General features: G+C 43.3%; 1 protein-coding gene across 2 annotated transcripts in view; it reads right to left on the reverse strand.

Annotated features, from left to right (window-relative positions):
* Positions 1-17,637: 17,637 nt before the first annotated feature.
* Positions 17,638-20,328, reverse strand: part of PCP2 (Purkinje cell protein 2) — a 147,164-nt gene continuing 144,473 nt past the window's right edge. For both annotated transcript variants that reach the window (XM_078657424.1, XM_078657415.1), the window contains one exon: positions 17,638-18,735. In XM_078657424.1, the coding sequence (XP_078513550.1) occupies positions 18,616-18,735 (120 nt within the window). In that variant the 3' untranslated portion in view covers positions 17,638-18,615. The remainder of the gene's footprint in view (positions 18,736-20,328) is intronic.

The raw sequence follows: 20,328 nt of genomic DNA on the forward strand, positions 1-20,328 counted from the left end.
GAGAACTCAAAACGAAGGTTTTGCTACAGCAAGCCTATCCGCCACGAGGTGGTGGTAATAAAAATAATAATGGTCAGAATAACTACCAGAACACTTTTCAGCAGCCTCAGAGAAACTTGCAGAGATTCGATTACAATCAAAACCGCGTAAGTCCCAACCAGTGTTTATACTGCAAACAAGAGGGTCATTACAAATATGACTGTCCTGCCCTACCACAACGTGCGAATGGAATTTCTGGCGTAAGAGGTCGTGGTAGTCAGCAAGCGCCTAGAGGTAGAGGGCGTGGAAACGCCCCTCAGGACGCACGTCCCCTTCCACCACAAAACTCTATGAACAGGTTTGACCAGCAAAATAACGTATCTGACAGGACAGCTCAATACTACGTTGACGAGTATTACACAGAAAATGAGCAGTGGGAGAGTAATGATTGCTAGGACAGCCTAAGACAAGGAGAGGGAGTTGTTTCAGTTCCAGTAGATCAGAGTGGACCTTACGTTGAGGTGATTACATCGGGTATGTCAGAACCTTTTCTGTTGGATACTGGTGCTACAAAGAGTTCTATTATGCACTCCAAACTCCCTGGCGCACCTTTGTCTGGCGAAATGAACGTTTCCGTAGGTTTTTCTGGCGCCCCGGTTAGAAATCCGATTTCTGACCCTTTATCTCTTTCTGTTGGTCCTTGTGAATTCGAAGCACCCCTTATTTTGACAACAGGTTGTGGTGAAAATTTGCTAGGATTAGATTTGCTAAAAAGATTGTATGCGACTTTGTACTGTTCTCCCTCAGGAGTACAACTGACTTTAGGCAAGAAAGTGGTTTCTCCCATGTATTTGTCGAGAAATACGCTTCCAGCAGAATTGGCACTCCTTCCGGATATTCTTTGGGCTACTGGTCCGAATGATGTAGGTCTTTTAGAAATTCCACCATATGTTGTAACATTAAAGTCGAATGTCAAAATGCCACGAGTTCCCCAATACAGAATATCCAATGAGGGCGAAAAAGCTTTGCTAGCGATTGTTTACGAGTTAATTGAGAAAAACGTAATTGAAGAAACACGAGGCAATGTTTGCAATAGTCCTGTTCTGCCTGTTTTAAAACGAACTGACCCTTCCCAGCCACCTGTGTATAGATTCGTGATTGATCTTAGGGAAGTAAATAAGATAGTGGTGCCACAATTCCCAGTTGTCCCCGACATTACAACATTATTGACTATGATTCCAGCCTCTGCATCCTGGTTTTCGGTGATTGACCTGAAGAATGCTTTCTTCAGTATCCCGATTGCTGAGGAAAGCAGGGATATTTTTTCCTTTAGTTTAGGTGGTCGCAGTTTCCGCTTTAAACGCGCTCCTCAAGGCTACTGTGAAAGCCCCTCAATATACAGTCAAGCTCTGAAAAGTCAGCTTGACGCAATGGTTTTGCCCAAAGGTTCCACTCTCGTACAGTACGTGGACGATTTGCTCATAGCCGCGGATACTGAGAAAATATGTAAAATGGCCACGTTGGCACTACTGCGTCATCTATGTGATCTACATCACAAGGTGTCACTTTCCAAGCTCCAATATTGCCGACAAGAAGTGACCTACTTAGGTCATCTCTTATCGAAGGAGGGAAGGAAACTGACCCCAGAAAGAATTCAGGCAATAGCAAAATTAAATGTGCCAAGAACGCAGAGAGAAGTACGCGCTTTCTTGGGCATTACATCGTACTGTAGACAGTGGATTCCAAATTTTTCGTTATTAGCCAAACCCTTATTGGCACTAACGTGTACAAATACACCCAATCCCATTCCTTGGTCTGATGAGTGTCAGAAAAGTTTTCTTGAATTACGCACAGCATTATGTTCGGCCCCTGTGTTAGGTAACCCCAACTACAGTAAACCTTTCACATTATATGTCCACGAGAAGGAGGGTTGTGCATTGTCCGTGCTGACTCAGTTACACGGAGATAGACAACGGCCATGCGCCTATTTTTCGTCAACTTTGGATCCGGTAGCACGAGCATTGCCAAGTTGTCTAAAGGCCACAGCAGCAGCAGCTGTTTCTATTCGACAGTCTGCAGGTCTAGTAATGAATAATACACTAATCGTGATGGTCCCGCATGCAGTAGACACATTGTTAAATAGGACCAAGACACAGCACTTAACTAGTGCTCGACTGTCCAGTTATGAATTGACGCTACTAGCAAGCCATGTGCACATCAAAAGATGCAGTACCCTGAACATAGCCACCTTGTTACCAATTGCTGAGGAATCGGATGCTTCAGAACAGCACGATTGTTTCCTCAGAACGGAGGAAGAGACGAAAGGGAGAGTTGACCTATTCGATACTCCTCTCGCCGAATGTGATGGTACATTATGGGTGGATGGTTCATGCTTTAAGCTCCCAAATGGTAACGTGACTACAGCATATGCTGTCACAACTTTGCACACAATCGTTGAAACTGCGCGAATACCACACGGTTCAGCTCAAGCCGCTGAACTCGTGGCATTAACGAGAGCATGTGTGTTATCCAAAGGAATGAGAGTGACTGTCTATACCGACAGTCAGTATGCTTTTGGAGTGGCTCACAGTTTTGGACGATTGTGGAGAGAACGTGGGTTCCTGACTTCGCATGGAGCTAAGATTCAGCATGGTCAGTTGGTGAATGAGCTTCTTGAATCACTGACGTTGCCCCTGAAAGTAGCGATCGTGAAGTGTAGTGCACACAAGAAAGTGATTGATGATGTTGGTCGTGGAAATGCATTTGCTGATGAAACTGCTAAGGAAACGGCAAAGAATATGATGAGCCGAATGTATGTTGCGAGCCCAGAGAGATGGACTGGTGATGTTGGAATATGTGAAGACACGATAGAAAGTGTGAAGTCCATCCAAGCTGAGGCCACGGAGAAAGAGTTAAGCATGTGGAGAGAAAGTACAGGGAGAATGGATGCAAATGGTTGTTGGATTGAATCGACAGAGCAACAGAGATGGTTGTTACCCGATGCATATGTGCCTGCAGTGGTTACAATGGCTCATGGGATGGCCCATATCAGCGCGAAAGGGATTTGCGAGTTGTTGGCCCCAGTGTGGAAGAATTCAGGGATTCCCAAGTGTGCAGAGAATGTCGTCAAGAATTGCATGGTATGCCTGAAGCACAATCCTGGTAGGGGAACCCCAACTCCAGCTGGTCATTTTGCACCTCCAACGTATCCGTTCGAGGTTTTGCAGCTAGATTTCATACACATGGAGAGGTGCAACAACTTAAAATATGTGCTCGTGGTTGTTTGTGCCTTCTCAAGGTGGGTAGAAGCCTATCCCCTAAGGGACAATACCGCCTTGTCCACAGCGAAAGCCCTTGTGAAAGAGTTCTTCCCCAGATTCGGAATGCCTAGAATGGTCTGGTCGGACAACGGAAGTGAATTTGTGGGTTGTGTGATGAAACGAGTGTGTGAAGGGCTAGGCATTAGTCAGAAGTTCCACGCTGCAAATCACCCCCAATCAGCTGGATTAGTGGAATGTTACAATGGCACGCTTAAACTTAAATTGGCCAAAATCCAAGCGAGCACAGGTCTTAAATGGCCTGACGCTCTACCCTTAGCACTCCTATCCACCAGAATGACTGTGCATTCGCGAATGAAACTCAGCCCCTATGAAATAATCTTTGGTCGGCCAGCCAACATATGGGGAGTGCCTAGGCCCACGAAGTTTAGCGAGCTGCAACACCCCATTTTGCTCGACTATCTGTATGAATTGACGGCTAAATTGCGTGTTTTATATCAACAGGTCCACAACACCTTGCCTCCGATCTCTGAGACACCAGGTCACTCCATTGACCCTGGCTCCTGGGTGTTGGTCAAGAATTTCCAGAGGACAAGAAACGACCAGCCCAGATGGACCGGACCTCACCTCGTCCTCCTGTCTACAAGGTCGACCGTTAAAGTGGAGGGGAAGGCCAATTGGGTCCACGGGATCCATTGTAAGAAGATACCCTTCCCTCTGCCACATGACCAATGGGTCCGGACAGGAGGCACTGACTCAGAGCGCACAACTAATGAACGTGTAAAGGAAGCTAAACGTGATTGTGACAGTGAGAACATTTTTCAAGAAACTACGCCGCCATCAGAACAATTGAACTCTGTGGAACCTGAGCTACTATTTCCGGACCAGACAATAACCGGGAAAAGACGCTATAATTTACGACCGAGAAAAACAGACTAAAGTAAAAGTGATTTATTTTATGATCCGAGAGAAAAACCTGTGGACTAATAAAAAAATACGTTTTTTTCCCAAAATGCTATTTTTTGAAAGTACCGATTCTCCCATCTAGGTAACTTGCTCATTTTTGTTTTTTCGAACCGCCATCCGGGTTCCGCTGCTAGGGTCGCGGTTGATTAAAGACTTTTGGGTGCAGCTGACAACAATAGGTTGCTGGTTCCAGTTGGTCGAAGGGAGCCACCCTAGACTGACGGAAGCATCCCTTAGCAGAAACAACCTACCGCCGCGGGCAGCACCTTAGAGAGGATGGAGTTTCCTGATGTGGAGAGAACTGCCAAACAAATGAACTTTAAGCAGAGACTTTTGAAAGCAATGAGAAAGAAAATTTTTATAATAATGTGTATTTTTATGCTATTTAGCGTAATGGTGTTTTTAATAAGCTATGTTCTATTCTCTTTTCATGTGACATTCACGCCCACTACATCACCCATACCTCCCCCTACTGTTTCCTCTCATTCTTTCCTCCCTTTGCCTGACCACGAATCAAATAGGAGATTAGAGTTCATTAATAACTCCTTCGTTCAGCTATTACACCAACACCAACTTGTAATGAACACAACCAACTGTTGGGTGTGTGGTCTCATGCCCCACACCACGGATAGAGGTATCCCCTATTTGGTCCTGCCATTTAGTCGCAATGGGTCAGTATGGGCATATAGAACAATGTTCATATATGCACGAGAAATCCAACCCCTACGTTCGGTAAAAGACAACCTCAAGACTAGCGCCCTAGTCAAGGGTATAGTTGACATGATCAAGGTAGTAACTTCTTACGAAGATACCCCGGATGATGAGATACTTGCATATGTAGGTTGGAATGTGACCGGATATGGCACTACAGTAAGTGAGAAACAGCAAGCCAAGAGATCGTCCCCTATCTGGATCGTACCCCATCAAGGTCACCTGTGTCTGCAAGGTATTGGTAGGAATCCCAGAGCTCAGCTAGGGAAGAGTGTCTGCACAGAAACGTACGTTTTTGGATCTCAGACTTCCCCTGCCTTTTTAGCCGCAAAGGGTACTTATTTTATCTGCCATGATAGAGCCTATACATGGTTGCCCCCTGACTTCTCGGGCTCATGTTTTGTTTCATTCCTGTTACCTCCCACCTACACAGCAGCGGCGGATTACCATCGGACAAGGGTAGTTCGAGGTGTTTTGAGTAAAGAAGACACTGCGGGTCAAGAATTTGGTGACTTTGCTATGGGTGTTCTGCCGTTCTGGGGAGCCATGGTTAACAGCAGAAACATAAGGCAATTGACAAGGGTAGTTGAATCCACCGTGATTGAAACTGCTGGTGCCCTTAGTAACCTGACTGCTGAGCTCCAGTCGGATCGACTGATGACCCTTCAGAACCGGGTCGCTTTGGATGTAATACTTGCGGACCGGGGTGGGGTATGCAAATTGATCCAGTCCAGTTGTTGCATTTTCATTCCAGATAATGCTCCAACAGTGTACGGGGCCATCTCCAAACTACATAAGATTTCCGAATATATTCATGTGGATAAAGGAGATTGGTCATTAATGGGATGGTTCTGGGGACTGATATCTGCCTGGGGATGGAAAATTCTGATGGTCATTGGGATGGTCTTAGCCATTCTTTTCCTGTTCTGTCTATGTATACAGTGTGCTCCTGCAATATGTGGCCTCTGTGCTACATCTTGTGTAAGGAAGCCTGTGTCAAGACATGAACTCAGCACTAGAATGATGTTGTAGCAACATCTCAATGACTTTAGGAATATAGATCTGGACTCAGATTAACATGAGGATAGATTAATTGCCTATGTAAGGGCAAAAGGAGGGTCTGTGGTTCTGAAAAATATGGATCCGTAATAGTACCGGACTCGAGAATAAAAACTTCGTCGAAATAGGACGAATTTGGTATCAAAAGACCGAGAATGACGAGTACATCAAGTACATGTATTTTTCGGCATATTCGAGTGACGATTTCACCTCGAAATCGTCATTTACCTTCTAAACCCTTAGCTGCATGTTGCCCTCTACATAGGCCTTAATCCAGTTGAATTTGATTCCACGAGGACACATACTCCTTAATCGACTTCTTCCTGACCCCAGTACAAGTTAGAACCATTGCCCCAGGCCGAGCTCGTTAGGTCAGTTCCCTCCCAGTGGCCGAGCAAGATAGCATCTAGGCCCAACCGGCCATAAAGCCATTTCAGCGCGCACACCTGCCATATCTCGCTCACATCTTTCTCCACTCCTTTTCCTCACTTATTTTATGATGGGGAGGTGACCGTTTTTATTAGGGGTCCAGCGATATCTGATGAAATGTTGGGCCTTGCCGGATGATTTGTTATGAGCAGCACGACGTGAAATATGTACATGCCATCATGACTCTGCTTTTCTTTTGTAATCAGTAACCATAAATGAAATACCGCGAATCCAAGGAATGTTTTGCCCAAGGGTGAAAATTGTGTATAAGAAGAGAAACCTAACCTTGTGAAAGTGTGCAGTCTCCTGAATATACTTGTATCGTACTTCTAGGACCCTGTCACCTTGGTTGCAGCCAATAAACGAATCTTTGACTTCACCTGGAAGACTCTGAAGTTTCTGTAGGTCTGACTCAGGAGAACCCGAGGTCTCTGGTGTGTTGATCCCCTGGCACCGCTGGGTTACCGGTTCGGTACCGGTTCTTAAAAACCCAGTACCTCAGTGAAGATGTGTGTGGTTTGAGGATCAAGTTGATTTTCTGACTTGCTGTGTCCATTTTAGCATATTTTCCCTCAATGAAGCGTCCCAAAGTAAGTACCATGATGAGCCAAAGTATGAGGATAAATGAACCAAAACCCACCCAAAATTCGATCCATGGAGAAATCAGATATGTTTTTTCAGTTGTTTCAAAAGTTCTTTAGCTTTATCTTTAAAGGTTTTTGATGATGGCTGTGTCTTTGATTCACTGAAGCCTTCAGAGGAATCATCGAAGTTTATGAAGTAGCCGGATGCAGTTCTGTCAATTGTTCCAATTGCTTCAGGATTAATGTTTCTTGCATTATCATTTGGTACTTCATTGTAGATTGGTGTGTCTCTGCTAAATGTTTTTATTTGGGTTTTCAGAGGTCTAAGTTCCATTTCATTGTTGCATAGTCCTTGTTGTTCTTCTGTAGGCGTTTCGAATGTGATTAGCCTCTTTGTTAGGACCTCTGTACTGGTAGCAAACCTTGGTGTTCTGCTACTTATTGGGAGTCCACTTGGCCTACTATTTGTTATCGGCCACATGATTGTGGTTTTACCAGGTCGATGGATACAACTCAGTTCTCCTTTTTACCAGCAAGTGGCGGTAGTACAACTGATCTTGTCCCGTTGATAGACAAGACAGGAACTGCTTTTCTGTAAGAAGGCCCAAATTCCTTCTTTACCGCGATCTTTTCTCTGACTAGATCCCCGACTTTTGGAATCCAGACAGGTCTTGCTGGGACAGGTGGTGGTTCTTCAGTGGTTGTTGGCTGTTGTTTCAACTTTATGTTGCTCAGGTCTTTTCTTGTTTCATTCAAGTCCTGCAAAATAGCCAAACGGTCTTTGATATCAAAGCTTTTTTCCTTCACCACTGAAGTTTGACTGTCAAGGTCAGAGATTAACATCCTAGTTCCAAATAATAATTCGTACGGACTGAATCCCTTCAGAGAATTTCTTGGCAAGTTATTTAGACTACGTTGGACACTTATTAGATGTTTGACCCACCCAGCTCCCGAACCTAATATCCTTTCCGTTATAGATTGCTTTATGCCTTGGTTTTTTCTTTACACCATCCCGTATCCCTCAGGAAGTAAGTGAGAAGATTCCCGCTGTGCTATGCTCATTTGGCCATGTTTCCCATCAGGCTGGAGTGCTAGAGTGAAAACAATGGTCAAACGTAGCATGCTCTTAGCGTATATGCCATTTAGACTCGCAAATCTTTGTATAACAGTCCAGACGTCAGCCGAGTGCTGGTGATCTACATTATAAGTGGAAACTAGCCTGTATATGTTAATCGCAAGCCTTGCTTTTTACTGTTGATTTTTTCTGGAGTGAAACGACACGGTATTACACCGTTTCTCTCACCACTGCGATTCCTGTTGCAGTTTGGGCAGTTTTTTACAAACATGGTGTGATGCAGGCTCATGCCTGGCCACCAGTACCTTTTAGTTTGAGGTGTCAGAGACCCTCGCCCATATGTGCGTCTGCGATTAACAAGTTTCTCCTGTCCATGTTTGGAATCACTCTATCCCCCACTCCAGGGATTCGAGCAAAAGGGACGGAGTTTGCATCGATTATGTATGTATATTGAGTGGATAGTTGATCGGTAGCACTGAGCAGTCGCCTTTTAATGACGTTTTCACCGCCAGCACTGTTTCACCGTCAATATACTTCACTGTACGCTTTTTTCGAACTACGGAAGCCGATTTAGTTGCTACCGCTGTGGCTGTCTCAGCCAATGAATTCCCTGCAACGTGAACGCCATCACGCTTATGACTCAGTGAGTGTGTCACGTGAGTCTTTGGTAGTTCTTTTTGTAAAAGAGCTATTTGTTCCCAAAGCAGTTTCTGCTTTATTGTTGCATCTGTGTCATCTTTGTAACCGTTTTGAATCCATGTCTGCAAATCGTTGTTATATGATTTGACGCAGTAATATGAATCGGACACTATAAGTGTTGGGAATTCGCGATCCGCATTATCTAGCGCCATTTTCAATGCTATTATTTCAGTCTGTTGTTCTGAATTAGTTTCTACTGAGTGTGTTTTTGTTAATAGAGGTTTTAGTTTACCTCCGCGCCACACTTCTTTTGTAATCTCACATGTGGGGTTGTATGCTTGTTCTCCCCAAACGGAGGGTTGAGCATGTCCGTCTGTATAGATTACACAAGCGTATTGTCGTAAGGGCAGAATGTCGATTGGCAGAGGGAATGTTCTTTCATATTCTAGATTTTTCGGTTCCTTTAGTTCTGGATCAAAGTAGTAGTATACTTTGTTCGTTGTAATTGAATTCACCCATTGTATCCATTCCGGATTCAATGTTGTTGTTGGTAAATTACACGGTGTTGTTAATGCCTCAAAGGCTGATTCTGCTGTTCTGACTGTGATACGTCTACCGTCAGCTTGATCTTTTTCTCTAGCTATTGCGGTTTGAACTGCATGAACAATGTATTCTTTAAACCTGAATTTCTGTTCAGCTTCTGTGTACAAGTGTGATTTGAATGCAATTGGTACCTTTTCTCCCTCGTTAGAGGTCAGGTATGTGAATCCGCATCTCCCTGGGATGACTCGAATCACAAGATTGCGTGTTTTATCACGTGTTTCTAATTTTGTTTTAATTAACATGTCTGTTTGTAAGGATCTCAAAATTTCTGTGTGTATTTGAGTCCAATTGGTTCTTATAAAATCTGGTTTTATTAGATCATAAAGGGGTTTGACCCTTTCTGCGTAATTTGCAACGTATGTTCTTCCGAAATTTAGGAAGCCTAGAATTGACTGTAGGTTTTTTAGTGTTCTAGGTGCTTGGAGTACGGCACATTTCTCTAGAAAATTGTCAGCCAGGCTTTTGCCTTCACTTGATAATTCATATCCTAAGAACAGGACTGTCAGATGGGCAATTCTGGATTTTTTAAAGTTGAATTTGTAACCCTCTGCTGCGAACCCAAGTATTATGGTGTTCACTCTCTTCAAGTGAGTCTCCAAGTCATCATCTGTTAAGTATATGTCGTCGACATACGATAATGCTTCGTCATCATATGTTTGTAGTAATTCTGTAGTAATTCTGTTACTCTTGCTGAGAATACCCCTGGGCTATTCTTGTACCCCTGGGCTAACCGACAGAATTGTTTTTGAGTGCCATTTATTGAGAACGCAGACAAATATCTGCTCTCTGGTGCTATGTTTTGACAAAAGAATCCATTAGAGATGTCTAATGTTGTTTTGTATTTTTTGCGCACTATGTTATTCATTAGTGCAGCACTATGCGAGTTTTGTACTGCAAAAGTTTTGCAACATGAGTTAAGGTGTCGGTAATCCAAAACTAGACGATATGAATTGTCTGGTTTGGAGACCGGAAACAAAGGGTTGTTCATTTGTGAGGTGCAAGTTTCAATCACCCCCTGGTATTCTAGCTGATCTAGAATTTCTTTTACCTGTTTTTTAGCTTCTTGCTTAATTGGGTACTGCCTTTGTGCAGTAGGTTGTGATTTTAACTGGATTTTGTCAAGAGGAGAGTCCTCATCCCATCCTACGTGATTTTTATATAAAGCAGGAGCTAGAGCTACTGCCCACTTTCTAGCAAGTGTGTATTTTTTATGAATTGGGATGTGATTTGAGAAGGCAGGCATAATTATTTCTTCGCCATGAGGGCACTCCCTGACAAACTCTGGTGGCCAGTCTTTCTCAGCTAGAAGGATGTCGTAGCCCTTGGAGAGATTATCCCAAAATAGTCCCCTTATTTTTCTAGTCTTATCCCCTTCTATACGTAATGTTATTTCATATATTTTGTGAGGTTTGCTAACTCTGGTGTCTGCAGTTTCCACTTGAAGATATTCATTCGTGTCCACTGTCTCCAGATGATTCATAAGGACTTTGCGAGCTATGCTCACTTCTGCTGCGCTGTCTAGCATTGTCTGAGCCCATTCTCCGTTTTTCAGTTGTGTCCTCAGTATTCTCGGCATTGTTAACTACCTTGATACTGGCTACCTTCTTTTTTGGAAATTGTAGTTTCTTTTTTAGATGAGCAGGTTCCTTGTCTTTGGACTTGGCGTGCTCTTCTCTTTGTTCTGATCGTCCTCTTCTTTCCGATTTCTGCGAGGAAGTCTGAAAAGATTGAGAGGGACGTGTATCAATGTCTTGATATCTATCAGGCTTCTTTATATTATCCCTATTTCTAAGGTTATATCTTTTCCCAGAGGGGTCACTCTGGGGTGACCTGTGGCTTTGGTTCGGAGATTTTTCTCTTCGCCTAGGAGACCTTCCTCTGGACTGGAATTTCTTTTCTTTAGGATTGGATTGTTTGTTTCCATCCCAGCTCTTTTTTTTTGATGTTGAATTATTATTAAAAAATATTTTTTCAGGACTTTCAATCAGTTGTGGTTTTACTGGTATTCCACCTAAACTATCTCTACCTAGTTCCTCATAGGATTTTTCTATGATTCTGGCAATCTCAGCTGGTTGGTCTGCTATATCTGTCTCCTTTAACCTCTGGCGAATCGCCACGTTCGCTGCTTCTCCCTTTATGTTGGCTAATAATATAGCCGAGACCTGCTTGAAGTCTTTTAGTAATTTCATACCAAGAGTTAAAGCGGGTTCTGGACCGTATTCGTCTTGAATTTGTTTTAGCACATCTGGTATTACCGAAATGGATGGAACACCGTGCGTTTTTGTGTAGATGGAAGCAAAGACTGTACCCCAAGTGTCACAGTCCTCCACGTGTGGTGCGATTCCCATTGGAAGACAGATAGTCAGAATCCTGTGTTTTTCTAACGGGGTGGTGCCTGGAAACACAGCCTCTATTTGGGTGATTTTTTGTGCTAACCAGAATGGTATTTGTTCCCGTTTAGCTGGTACTTTACCTAGGCAGGATTGTATGTTCTGTGGTGTAATTTTATTTGTGTTCCCCTGGTGAGGGGTCAGCTGTGGAATTTTAATTGCTGGTTGAATTGTTGAAGTCCGCATCACATATTGGACTAATTTTCTATGTATTTTTATTAATTGTTTTAGTTGTACTAAAAGATCTGCTGCAGGCATTCTTTCGAACTCTGGATGCGGTGTGTATCCGGCTAGGACCGGCCACGTTGCTCCTGGTCTACCTAAAGGTAGTGATGTATTCCTATAGGTTCTGTATCGATCCCCCTATTCCTGACCCTATTCTGGTTAACAAACTAACAAGTTAACTAGCAGCCATCCCATGAGGCAGAAAACCCCCATGATGCAGGAACCGTTATCTGATAAAGCCACACTACGGCACAGGAACGTGTTATCTGATTAGGTCATAACGCTTGCCATCTAATTAGACAAGCGATATTCCTCCAGCCCCTGATAAGGCATACGGAGTTCTCAAAACAAATCAAACCTATGACAGACCTGGGAAAAACCCTGCGGCCATTGTTTTGATTTCACCGAGAGCTTCAGCAAAAGAATGTGCTAACGACCTGGTCGTATGACATCCTTATTGACGTATCTATGTCCATCCTTACGTCAATCTCGGCACCTTAAAGGTATAAATATTACCGATATTGCCCTATGCAAACACACGCGGTGGTGACGAGATCGGAGCAGCCAGATTTGCCGAACCCCAGAGCAGAGCAGACCCCGCTGGCGCAGCCCCGCCTTCTTGACGCGCTGAGAACGAGCAGCTGCCTATTTCTCCTGCCGAGAAATCCAGCTCCGGCGCTTCCGGGTAGCCCTCGCAGGCAGCCTGGAATATCGAGACCAGAGACGAGAGATACCATCCCTCATCCATCCTAGATTCCAGGTACAGAACTGAATAACCCCTCGCAGAGAATTCTTTAGTCAGTCACTTGGCAAAAACAAACTTAACTTAAACTGTAACTTTCTATTCCCGCCCACGTATTAGGCTTAGGTCAGGTACACGGGGTAGGCGTAGCTAGAAACACCAGTTGAGTACGATTAGTCAAATGTATATGTGTATGTAATATATTTTATTCATTTTAAACCTTCATATGGCTTAGAAACCATATCAATGTTTTTACAGTATTATTTTATACTTCTGCTTTTAATGTATGCACTTTACTTAACCATAAGTATTGCAATAATATCGATCCATTTCTCTTGTATGAGAAAAGAGACTGATCAATAAATAACATCTTTTATTGAACACGCCCGTCTCTTCCTTTTCTCTACAATCTGATGAGACTAAGAATGCACGTACTGACTGAGTAAAATAAATTGCCTTTTGTTCACACGACTCTCGAGATACACTCTTGATTAGGGGAGAGCAAAGTTGTCATGTTCTATGGTTGTCAGAAACTAAATCCCTTCTTGTCTATCCAGGGAGGTTCAACTCCTCCTTGCCTATTCGAGAAAGTTTCTAGTGAACTCTGAGCTAGCTGGCAAACCCAAAACTTTAAGTCTAATATCGACAGTAGTAGACCTAGTTAACGTCTGGTCTAGGCCTATACTATTGAAGGTATTATTCCAATGCGCAGAGCCTATTGGGATAATAGGAACTACACTACATGGCGCCCAACGTGGGGCGCCATGTAGTGTAGTTCCTATTATTCCAATGCGCAGAGCCTATTGGGATAATAGGAACTACACTACAATTGATAGTCAGTGTTGATGTTCCGGTGCTTCCCCTCAATTTGTCTTACAAACTCACGGAATGTGCCATCTACTAAGATTCCCTAGAGGGGGGGAGGGGGTGCGTGTGTTTTATCCGTTTCTAGATACAGACTTGGCTTACTTGGTATATTGTTTATCTGAATTCTCAAACCAATTTTACCAAATTTTGGTTATGGTTATTATTTCACTTTGAGTGGCCCGCACATGCATCCATCGCAACTAGCATATTAGTAAAACTGCAGTTTAAATGTGACAAAAAAGTGCGAGCATTATCCAGGACTCACCACTTAACGATCGTATATGTACCTCAAAAAAAGTGCAAGCAATTATCGCCCCCGATTAATAGTTTTTTGTATTTTAATTATGAAGCATTAATCAGTGTGACAGTAGTCCGTTTCCATTTACTCCCAGTTAAAAGCAAGAGTTAACTGACTGCAGTGCTGCTTGCCCGTGGGAACAGTTGCGTCAGAGATAACACTTATAGTAATGATTATCCCTGTGAAAGGTCAACGCAAAGTCAGGCAGCAGCCAGCAGGGCAGGAACTGCGCGTGTGGACCCAGTTATGTCACAGGCCTTTGTTACTGAGTGTAAAGAACTAAATTGTCTCTGCGTCGTTTATCTTAAAAATCAGTTGAGGAGCTTGCACGTCCTGTCCTAAAACAGATTTTTTTAAAAACATAATTCGGAAGCCCCAATAAAGTTATACGAAATGAAGTCCAACCCCCCCCCCCCGCACGCCGAATGTCATGAAGGCCCCCGAGTCACCCATATCACAAATATTCAATGGCTTCGGGCTGAATGGGAGTCCCCTGAGGGGTAGCGGCCCCCCTACTCCGCAAGGGTCTGCAATATGCCTCTGAGCAGCCCCTTTAATGAATGCAGTACAAAAGGAGGTGGTGATGGACGGAGCATCTGAACCAATCAAACACTCACACCCAGTCAACAGATCTGGGTTTAATCCATCATCATTCTTTAGCCCACTCCGCCACCCCAGTTCAGACATGGCCATATGCAAATCAGTCTCACCCTGTGGCTCATGGGAACAGTCCAGCCCGAACTGCCAAGCCATGCCTTCCCTGGACCGGATTCAAGCTTCCTAGGACCGGTTTCTGGCATTACAGCCGTCTTCAGCAAGGCTTGCTTGAATCCAGTGGCAAAGTGAGCAAGGGACTCGCGTCTGAGCATACCCTGCCAACTTATGGTGAACAAAGCGGTACAAAAGGAGGTGGCACGTTATCTTGCATTGTAGCCAGAGACAGAGACGACTGGGAGGAAAGTGATAAGACATATTGTTTGTGTCCCTTGGTAACAAGACATTTCGAATACCTGACATCCTGTGCGCTACCATCCTTAGGAATTTGTTTGCAAATCGAATGGTGAGCTCTGTGTTTTGCTGAAGCAGAGGATGTGACTTCACCATAAATGAATTTAACACAACAAACACTGCACCATTCACGCTCAAGATGAAAATTAACTGTGACACAGTTCCTTGAAATAAAGCTAAAACAGCTCATTTGAAGGTGACTAATAAAAATGCAAAAATCACGGAGACTGTGTGATCCTTTCAAGGTTACAATTAAGCTTTGATTGCAATTGCACTTGTTTGATTGGCTTTAACGATGAACTCTCACGACTAAGAGAGTCACTGTACTGATCTTTTCCAGAAATAAGTTAGGGTTCTTCTTGGTGATGTGTTGCCAAGTTTGGGAAAGCCCGTGAAGGGGAAAAATTCTCAGTGGATGAAGATCCAAAAAGGGTATTTTCCATTAATCACCTTTTAATACCTGCTGCTGATAAAATGTGTAATCGGCCATGGTTCCTCCGTTATCTGCACAGTTATCCACTACCAACCAAAAAAGTACTTTCCACCTTACTTAAAGCCCTGCTTGATGACGCCATCCCTTTCTTACCTTTAGAGCCAAAGTTCTGTTCATCGTAAACATCTGAGCAAATGTTCTTTAGCAGAGATGTATATAGTGCTGCACTGCCCTTGGTAAGGCCTTGCAGTGCTGTCAGAATTTTGGTATTTTCATGCCCTGATCCCAAAGATTCTGTGACAGACCTAGATCTGTTTTCTATTTCAGTTGCTCATCAATAGGGTGGATTTGTTGATTTTGTTTATGTTTGGTTGTAAGTATGTTACAGTGGGCAGTGGTATTTGGTGGCGGTAACCAGATGTATTTTCCAATTCCAGAAGTTACTTCTATACTCAAGGTATCGCGGCTGACAGGGATAAATGAGATTTTGACTTGCTTCTTAACCTGCCACATACTCAGCTAATCAGGTGTTAATGGAGTTGGGTTGCACACTGACCGGCAAGCCTGTCCCACTCCTATTATTTACCTACTTGGATGAAGACTAGATCTGCACTCTCTTTCCACTGAACTCAGCAGCATCAAATCTGGTAGACCACAAGATACTCTTCAATCATCTGGCGTCACACGCTCAGATGCTCAGAACAGGACACAGCACTTGATCAGTTTGCTTCTCTTCTGGAGGAGCGGATACACCATGAGGAACTTTTCACATTCTTGTTTAAAATTACGTCCTCCTACCACCCGACTAATGTTAAAGGACTAATTATTCACCTCAGCCTATTTTATTCATCCTTTGCTACAGGAGCCCGCGTTAGTGCATCATATATCATTGCATGCCAAGTACTTGCTGACAAGTCTCTGCTTCATGTGAAGGTTCAAGAGGGCTTCTGACTGGCAGCAAATCATACTCATCCTGGTGAGGATCCAAAATGTGATGCACCAAAAGTAGCTCTACCTCTACCCCTATTGTTTTGTGGACCAACTGGTCCTTCTGGCATTTTTTCCAGCTGTACTGCATTTTGGAGGCTCCCAAATAACCCTCCGAGAAAACGAAGCACAATTAATTTCGATATGACCTTCAGAAGCCCAAGCTATCACTGTTGCCAATAGGGTCTTCAACAGCTACACTTATCACAGGGAAGTCTCCCCATGATGTGCCTCCCCACCAGGTTGCACAAGTGGTTGCAGTGATAACACCAACACTGGACTGTTGTTTAGCCTCTTACGCTGGCCTCAGCGCTGTCCTGCTTGTCTCCTCTTTAAATTGCAAAGATCAAACCACATTACTCCAAAGTAGAAGGTCCTACACTGGCTGCTGATAAATTAGCTAGAATACTTCAAAATATCCTACATTGTCCATAAGAGCACTCTTTCCTGTTATCCGAGTTTCGAATCCAACCAATGGTGGTTCATTAGTACCATGTTTATGCCAGATTTTCAGGCTATCCACACAAGATACATTTACATTCAATACAAAAGCAACTAGTTAAAATTGTCAGTAGTGGCACTGCAAATCTGACACGGATCCAGCCCACCTTGACCTTCTTCAGACACTTAAAGGTATAATGTATTTTTAAGGCAACAAGTGGCTGGACTGTGAGAGGTCGCTGCTGCAGGTGAAGTGTGTAATAGCTGAACATTTTCACAAAAGTAGCTTATTAAAATTGAAAATTGCTTTAAGAGGTTTGTGACTACTTATAATGCTGGTGTTTTTAACATGACTTGATTTTGGGGTGACTGTCTGCTCTTCTGGATACTGGGATGCACCTGGTTCTCTTGCCACTAAATCTCTGACCAGCAGATGATCGGACTGACAACTGCAATTATTGCCAAGCAATCGCAGGACACCAGGCCAAACAAAGTTATTTGGCTTAATCCCACAGGACCTATGTGCTGCTTTTTTTTTTTAGACTTCTTTGGTCATGAACAGCAGATAAGCCTGTTATACTGCGTGTCAGTAAACACTTTCCAGACATTTTTAGCAGTCTCTATGTGGTAAGCAATACTTGGTTTTGTGTCACTGGATTCTCTTACTTCTTGATAGCCTGAGTGTGATGCTAAACAGATCTTTGAGGCTGCGTCAACAAAATCTAGGTGGTGGTAATCTTATAGCTTCAATATCTAGCCTCCAGGCAGCATGCCCTCTTGTACACATGCCTTAAAAGATAGTGTTAGTCAGGAATCGAGGGCACATTCATCCGTGAATCATCCTGCATCAAACATTAAGTTGTTACTAATGATACAAGGAAGCAATATAGAAGATCAACATAGTTTATTCCGTTTATAGAAATACACATAACACCGCCTACATCCCAAGGCCGGCCTCCAGTAACAACAAGAATTATTACTAGTTATTAAAAAAGGCTTCTTCCCGTATCCTTCAACAGGACGCTGGAAAATTCAACCCAAAAGAATAAAATTACATATTCAGCTAGAATGACCCTTAACCCTCCCACCAACCAAAAGTCCACCCAAGTCAAATATTTTGCATGCTCAAATCAGCACAGCATGTGAGTCTCTTCAAGAGTGATAAGTAGGATGTACCTAAACAGACCCACTCTCCAAACAGGAACAAAGCTAAGACAAGAACAGGTACCATGAGACGTCAGGGAGCACACACTTGTGCACTAGCTGTTTGCTAGATTGACAGTTGTCTAGAGACTAGTGTTGCATCAGACCGTAAGCATGTGACACTGGGATGCACCAGCCTCATGCCCCTACACTAGCGGCCTAAGACTCATAAGGTTAAATATAAAACTATGTCACTGATTTGTGTCTTACAGCCGGTATATTAGCAACTTTGGTGTTATTTACCTTGGGGTGAGAGGTATATGCCGATATAAAGGCTGGCCTTTAAAAAATATATATATTATTGTATCGTACACCAACACCATTTGAGGTTTGAAGATACAATAGGCATTTCTGATAATTTCAATATAAAGTTTAGAATACACTCTGCTGAACGGCATTGACACTGTACCACATACCAACATATATTCAGGTATAACATGGAGGCCCATACGTGAGTTAGCATTCTTACTCCCCTGACACATCTTAAACAAGTCGTTCAAGTACTATTTTTTATTTAAAAAATAAGAGTTGATTTTCAGCAGTAAACGGGAAAATGGCATGGTCCAACATTGCTTTGACTTCGTGGTGTTAGCAATTCAGAAATTGAAACCTTCTACCCTACACATGGATGATCCAGCAAGTCCTGGCCTGGGAGATCTAGGCCAAGGTTGCCTGATGGTGGTGCGCAGTTCGATCGGCTATGGGCTGGGCTTTTGGAATTGTCTGCTGTGCACACGGTGGATGAGTGTGAAGTAGTCCTCCCCAGGTGTAATAGGGATTTCTGGAAAAGGGGCTGGAGGAGAAAATTCCTCATCCTCCTGAAACAAAGATAAGAAACCACATTAAAGCGCTTATAAAAAGGCAGCACTCCAGTAGAGATTTAAACTTTATTTTTAGCAAAACAAAACATTGGAAAACACAGCACATAATGAATAATTAAAATGAAAAAACAATGAAAAATTGCCTAAATATCCTTAAATAGAAGAAGTAAAATGCACGGCTGCACTTACTTATTAATATACTAACTAAAACCATGTGTGAACTAGACTACTTTTACCATAACAAATCTGGGTTAGTCCTTTAATGTATCAAGAACAATACTGTGTTGCCACATAGAAAGCTTGCAGGCGCACATGGTACAAATTTGGCGTCTGGCAAACTCGCGGTTGGGATGGGCTGACGTTCTTACTAAGGCCACACCATTATGGTACATGCAGAAACTAGGCATGCTATGCTACCACCCAGGATTTGATAGATGGGATACGAGAGGAATCTCGGCAGTGAAGGACTTAGATAAAAAGGGGACCATACTTAAATTTGAAGACCTTCGAAGAGTTTACCAGATGGCGTTAGGGGAGATATTTCGGTACCTGCAAATAAGACATGCTTTACAAGCGGCCTTCCCGAACTGCGAGGACATACCGGAATCGTCTCCCCTAGAGGACCACTTGCTAGATGGGCCACTCCACTCTAAAGCAATATCCCTAACATACAAAAAACTTAGTAATAACTTACCGGACAACTTTGGCAAGCTCAAGGAGAAGTGGGAGAGAGACCTGGGTCCGATTGAGGAGGACGATTGGCGGTTGGCCCTAATGTCGCCCAGAGAAGCGGCCATCACGCTTTGGTTTAGACTGATACAACTAAGGGTACTACACCAGTCATATATGACGGGTATCATACTCGCGAAAATAGGTGCAAGACAAGATGACTTCTGTTTAAAGGGATGCAAACAGCAGGCTACCTTTTATCATGCACTGTGGGAGTGTCCGATGATAAACCATATTTGGGAGAGAGCCACGAATCATATGCAGTCTGCGTTGGGGAAGTCGGTGGGCCTGACGTCCCAACTAGGCTTGCTTAACATATGGGCCGATACTGACCTGACTGAAATTGAACAGCAGCTAGTGACGTTGGGGTACACGTTGGTCAAAAGAGAACTGGCAAGGGGATAGGGTGGTGTGACGCCGCTCTCCATATACGTTTGACTTAAAGGACTGGATAGATGTTTGATTGCGGAGAAAGAGGTGTTCATAACCAGGTCGTGCCCGAAGAAATGGGACAAAAAATGGTCAAAATGGAATGTATATAGAGGAGATATCTGTGTGTCGCCCGTGGTGGAGTTAGAAATGCGCAGGACAGTAGACAGAGATGTACCTTCTTAAAGTATCTGTTTTATTGACCTCTATACCATGTATCATGATGTCTATAGACAGCTATCAACATGTGGTAATAATGTTTTGCCTATCTGTCACTCAATAAAAACATATTTTAAAAAAAGAAAGCTTGCAGGCACAAAACAAATAGGTAGGTTTTAGTTTTAAAAATGAACGTCTATGAAACATGTTTAGAATTCTAGCACTTATAATACAAAAATAAAAATGTGTGAAAACAGGTAAAAAGTAAATGGG

This window comes from Lissotriton helveticus, chromosome 1_1 (assembly GCF_964261635.1).
Source record: "Lissotriton helveticus chromosome 1_1, aLisHel1.1, whole genome shotgun sequence".
Classification (NCBI taxonomy): Eukaryota; Metazoa; Chordata; class Amphibia; order Caudata; family Salamandridae; genus Lissotriton; species Lissotriton helveticus.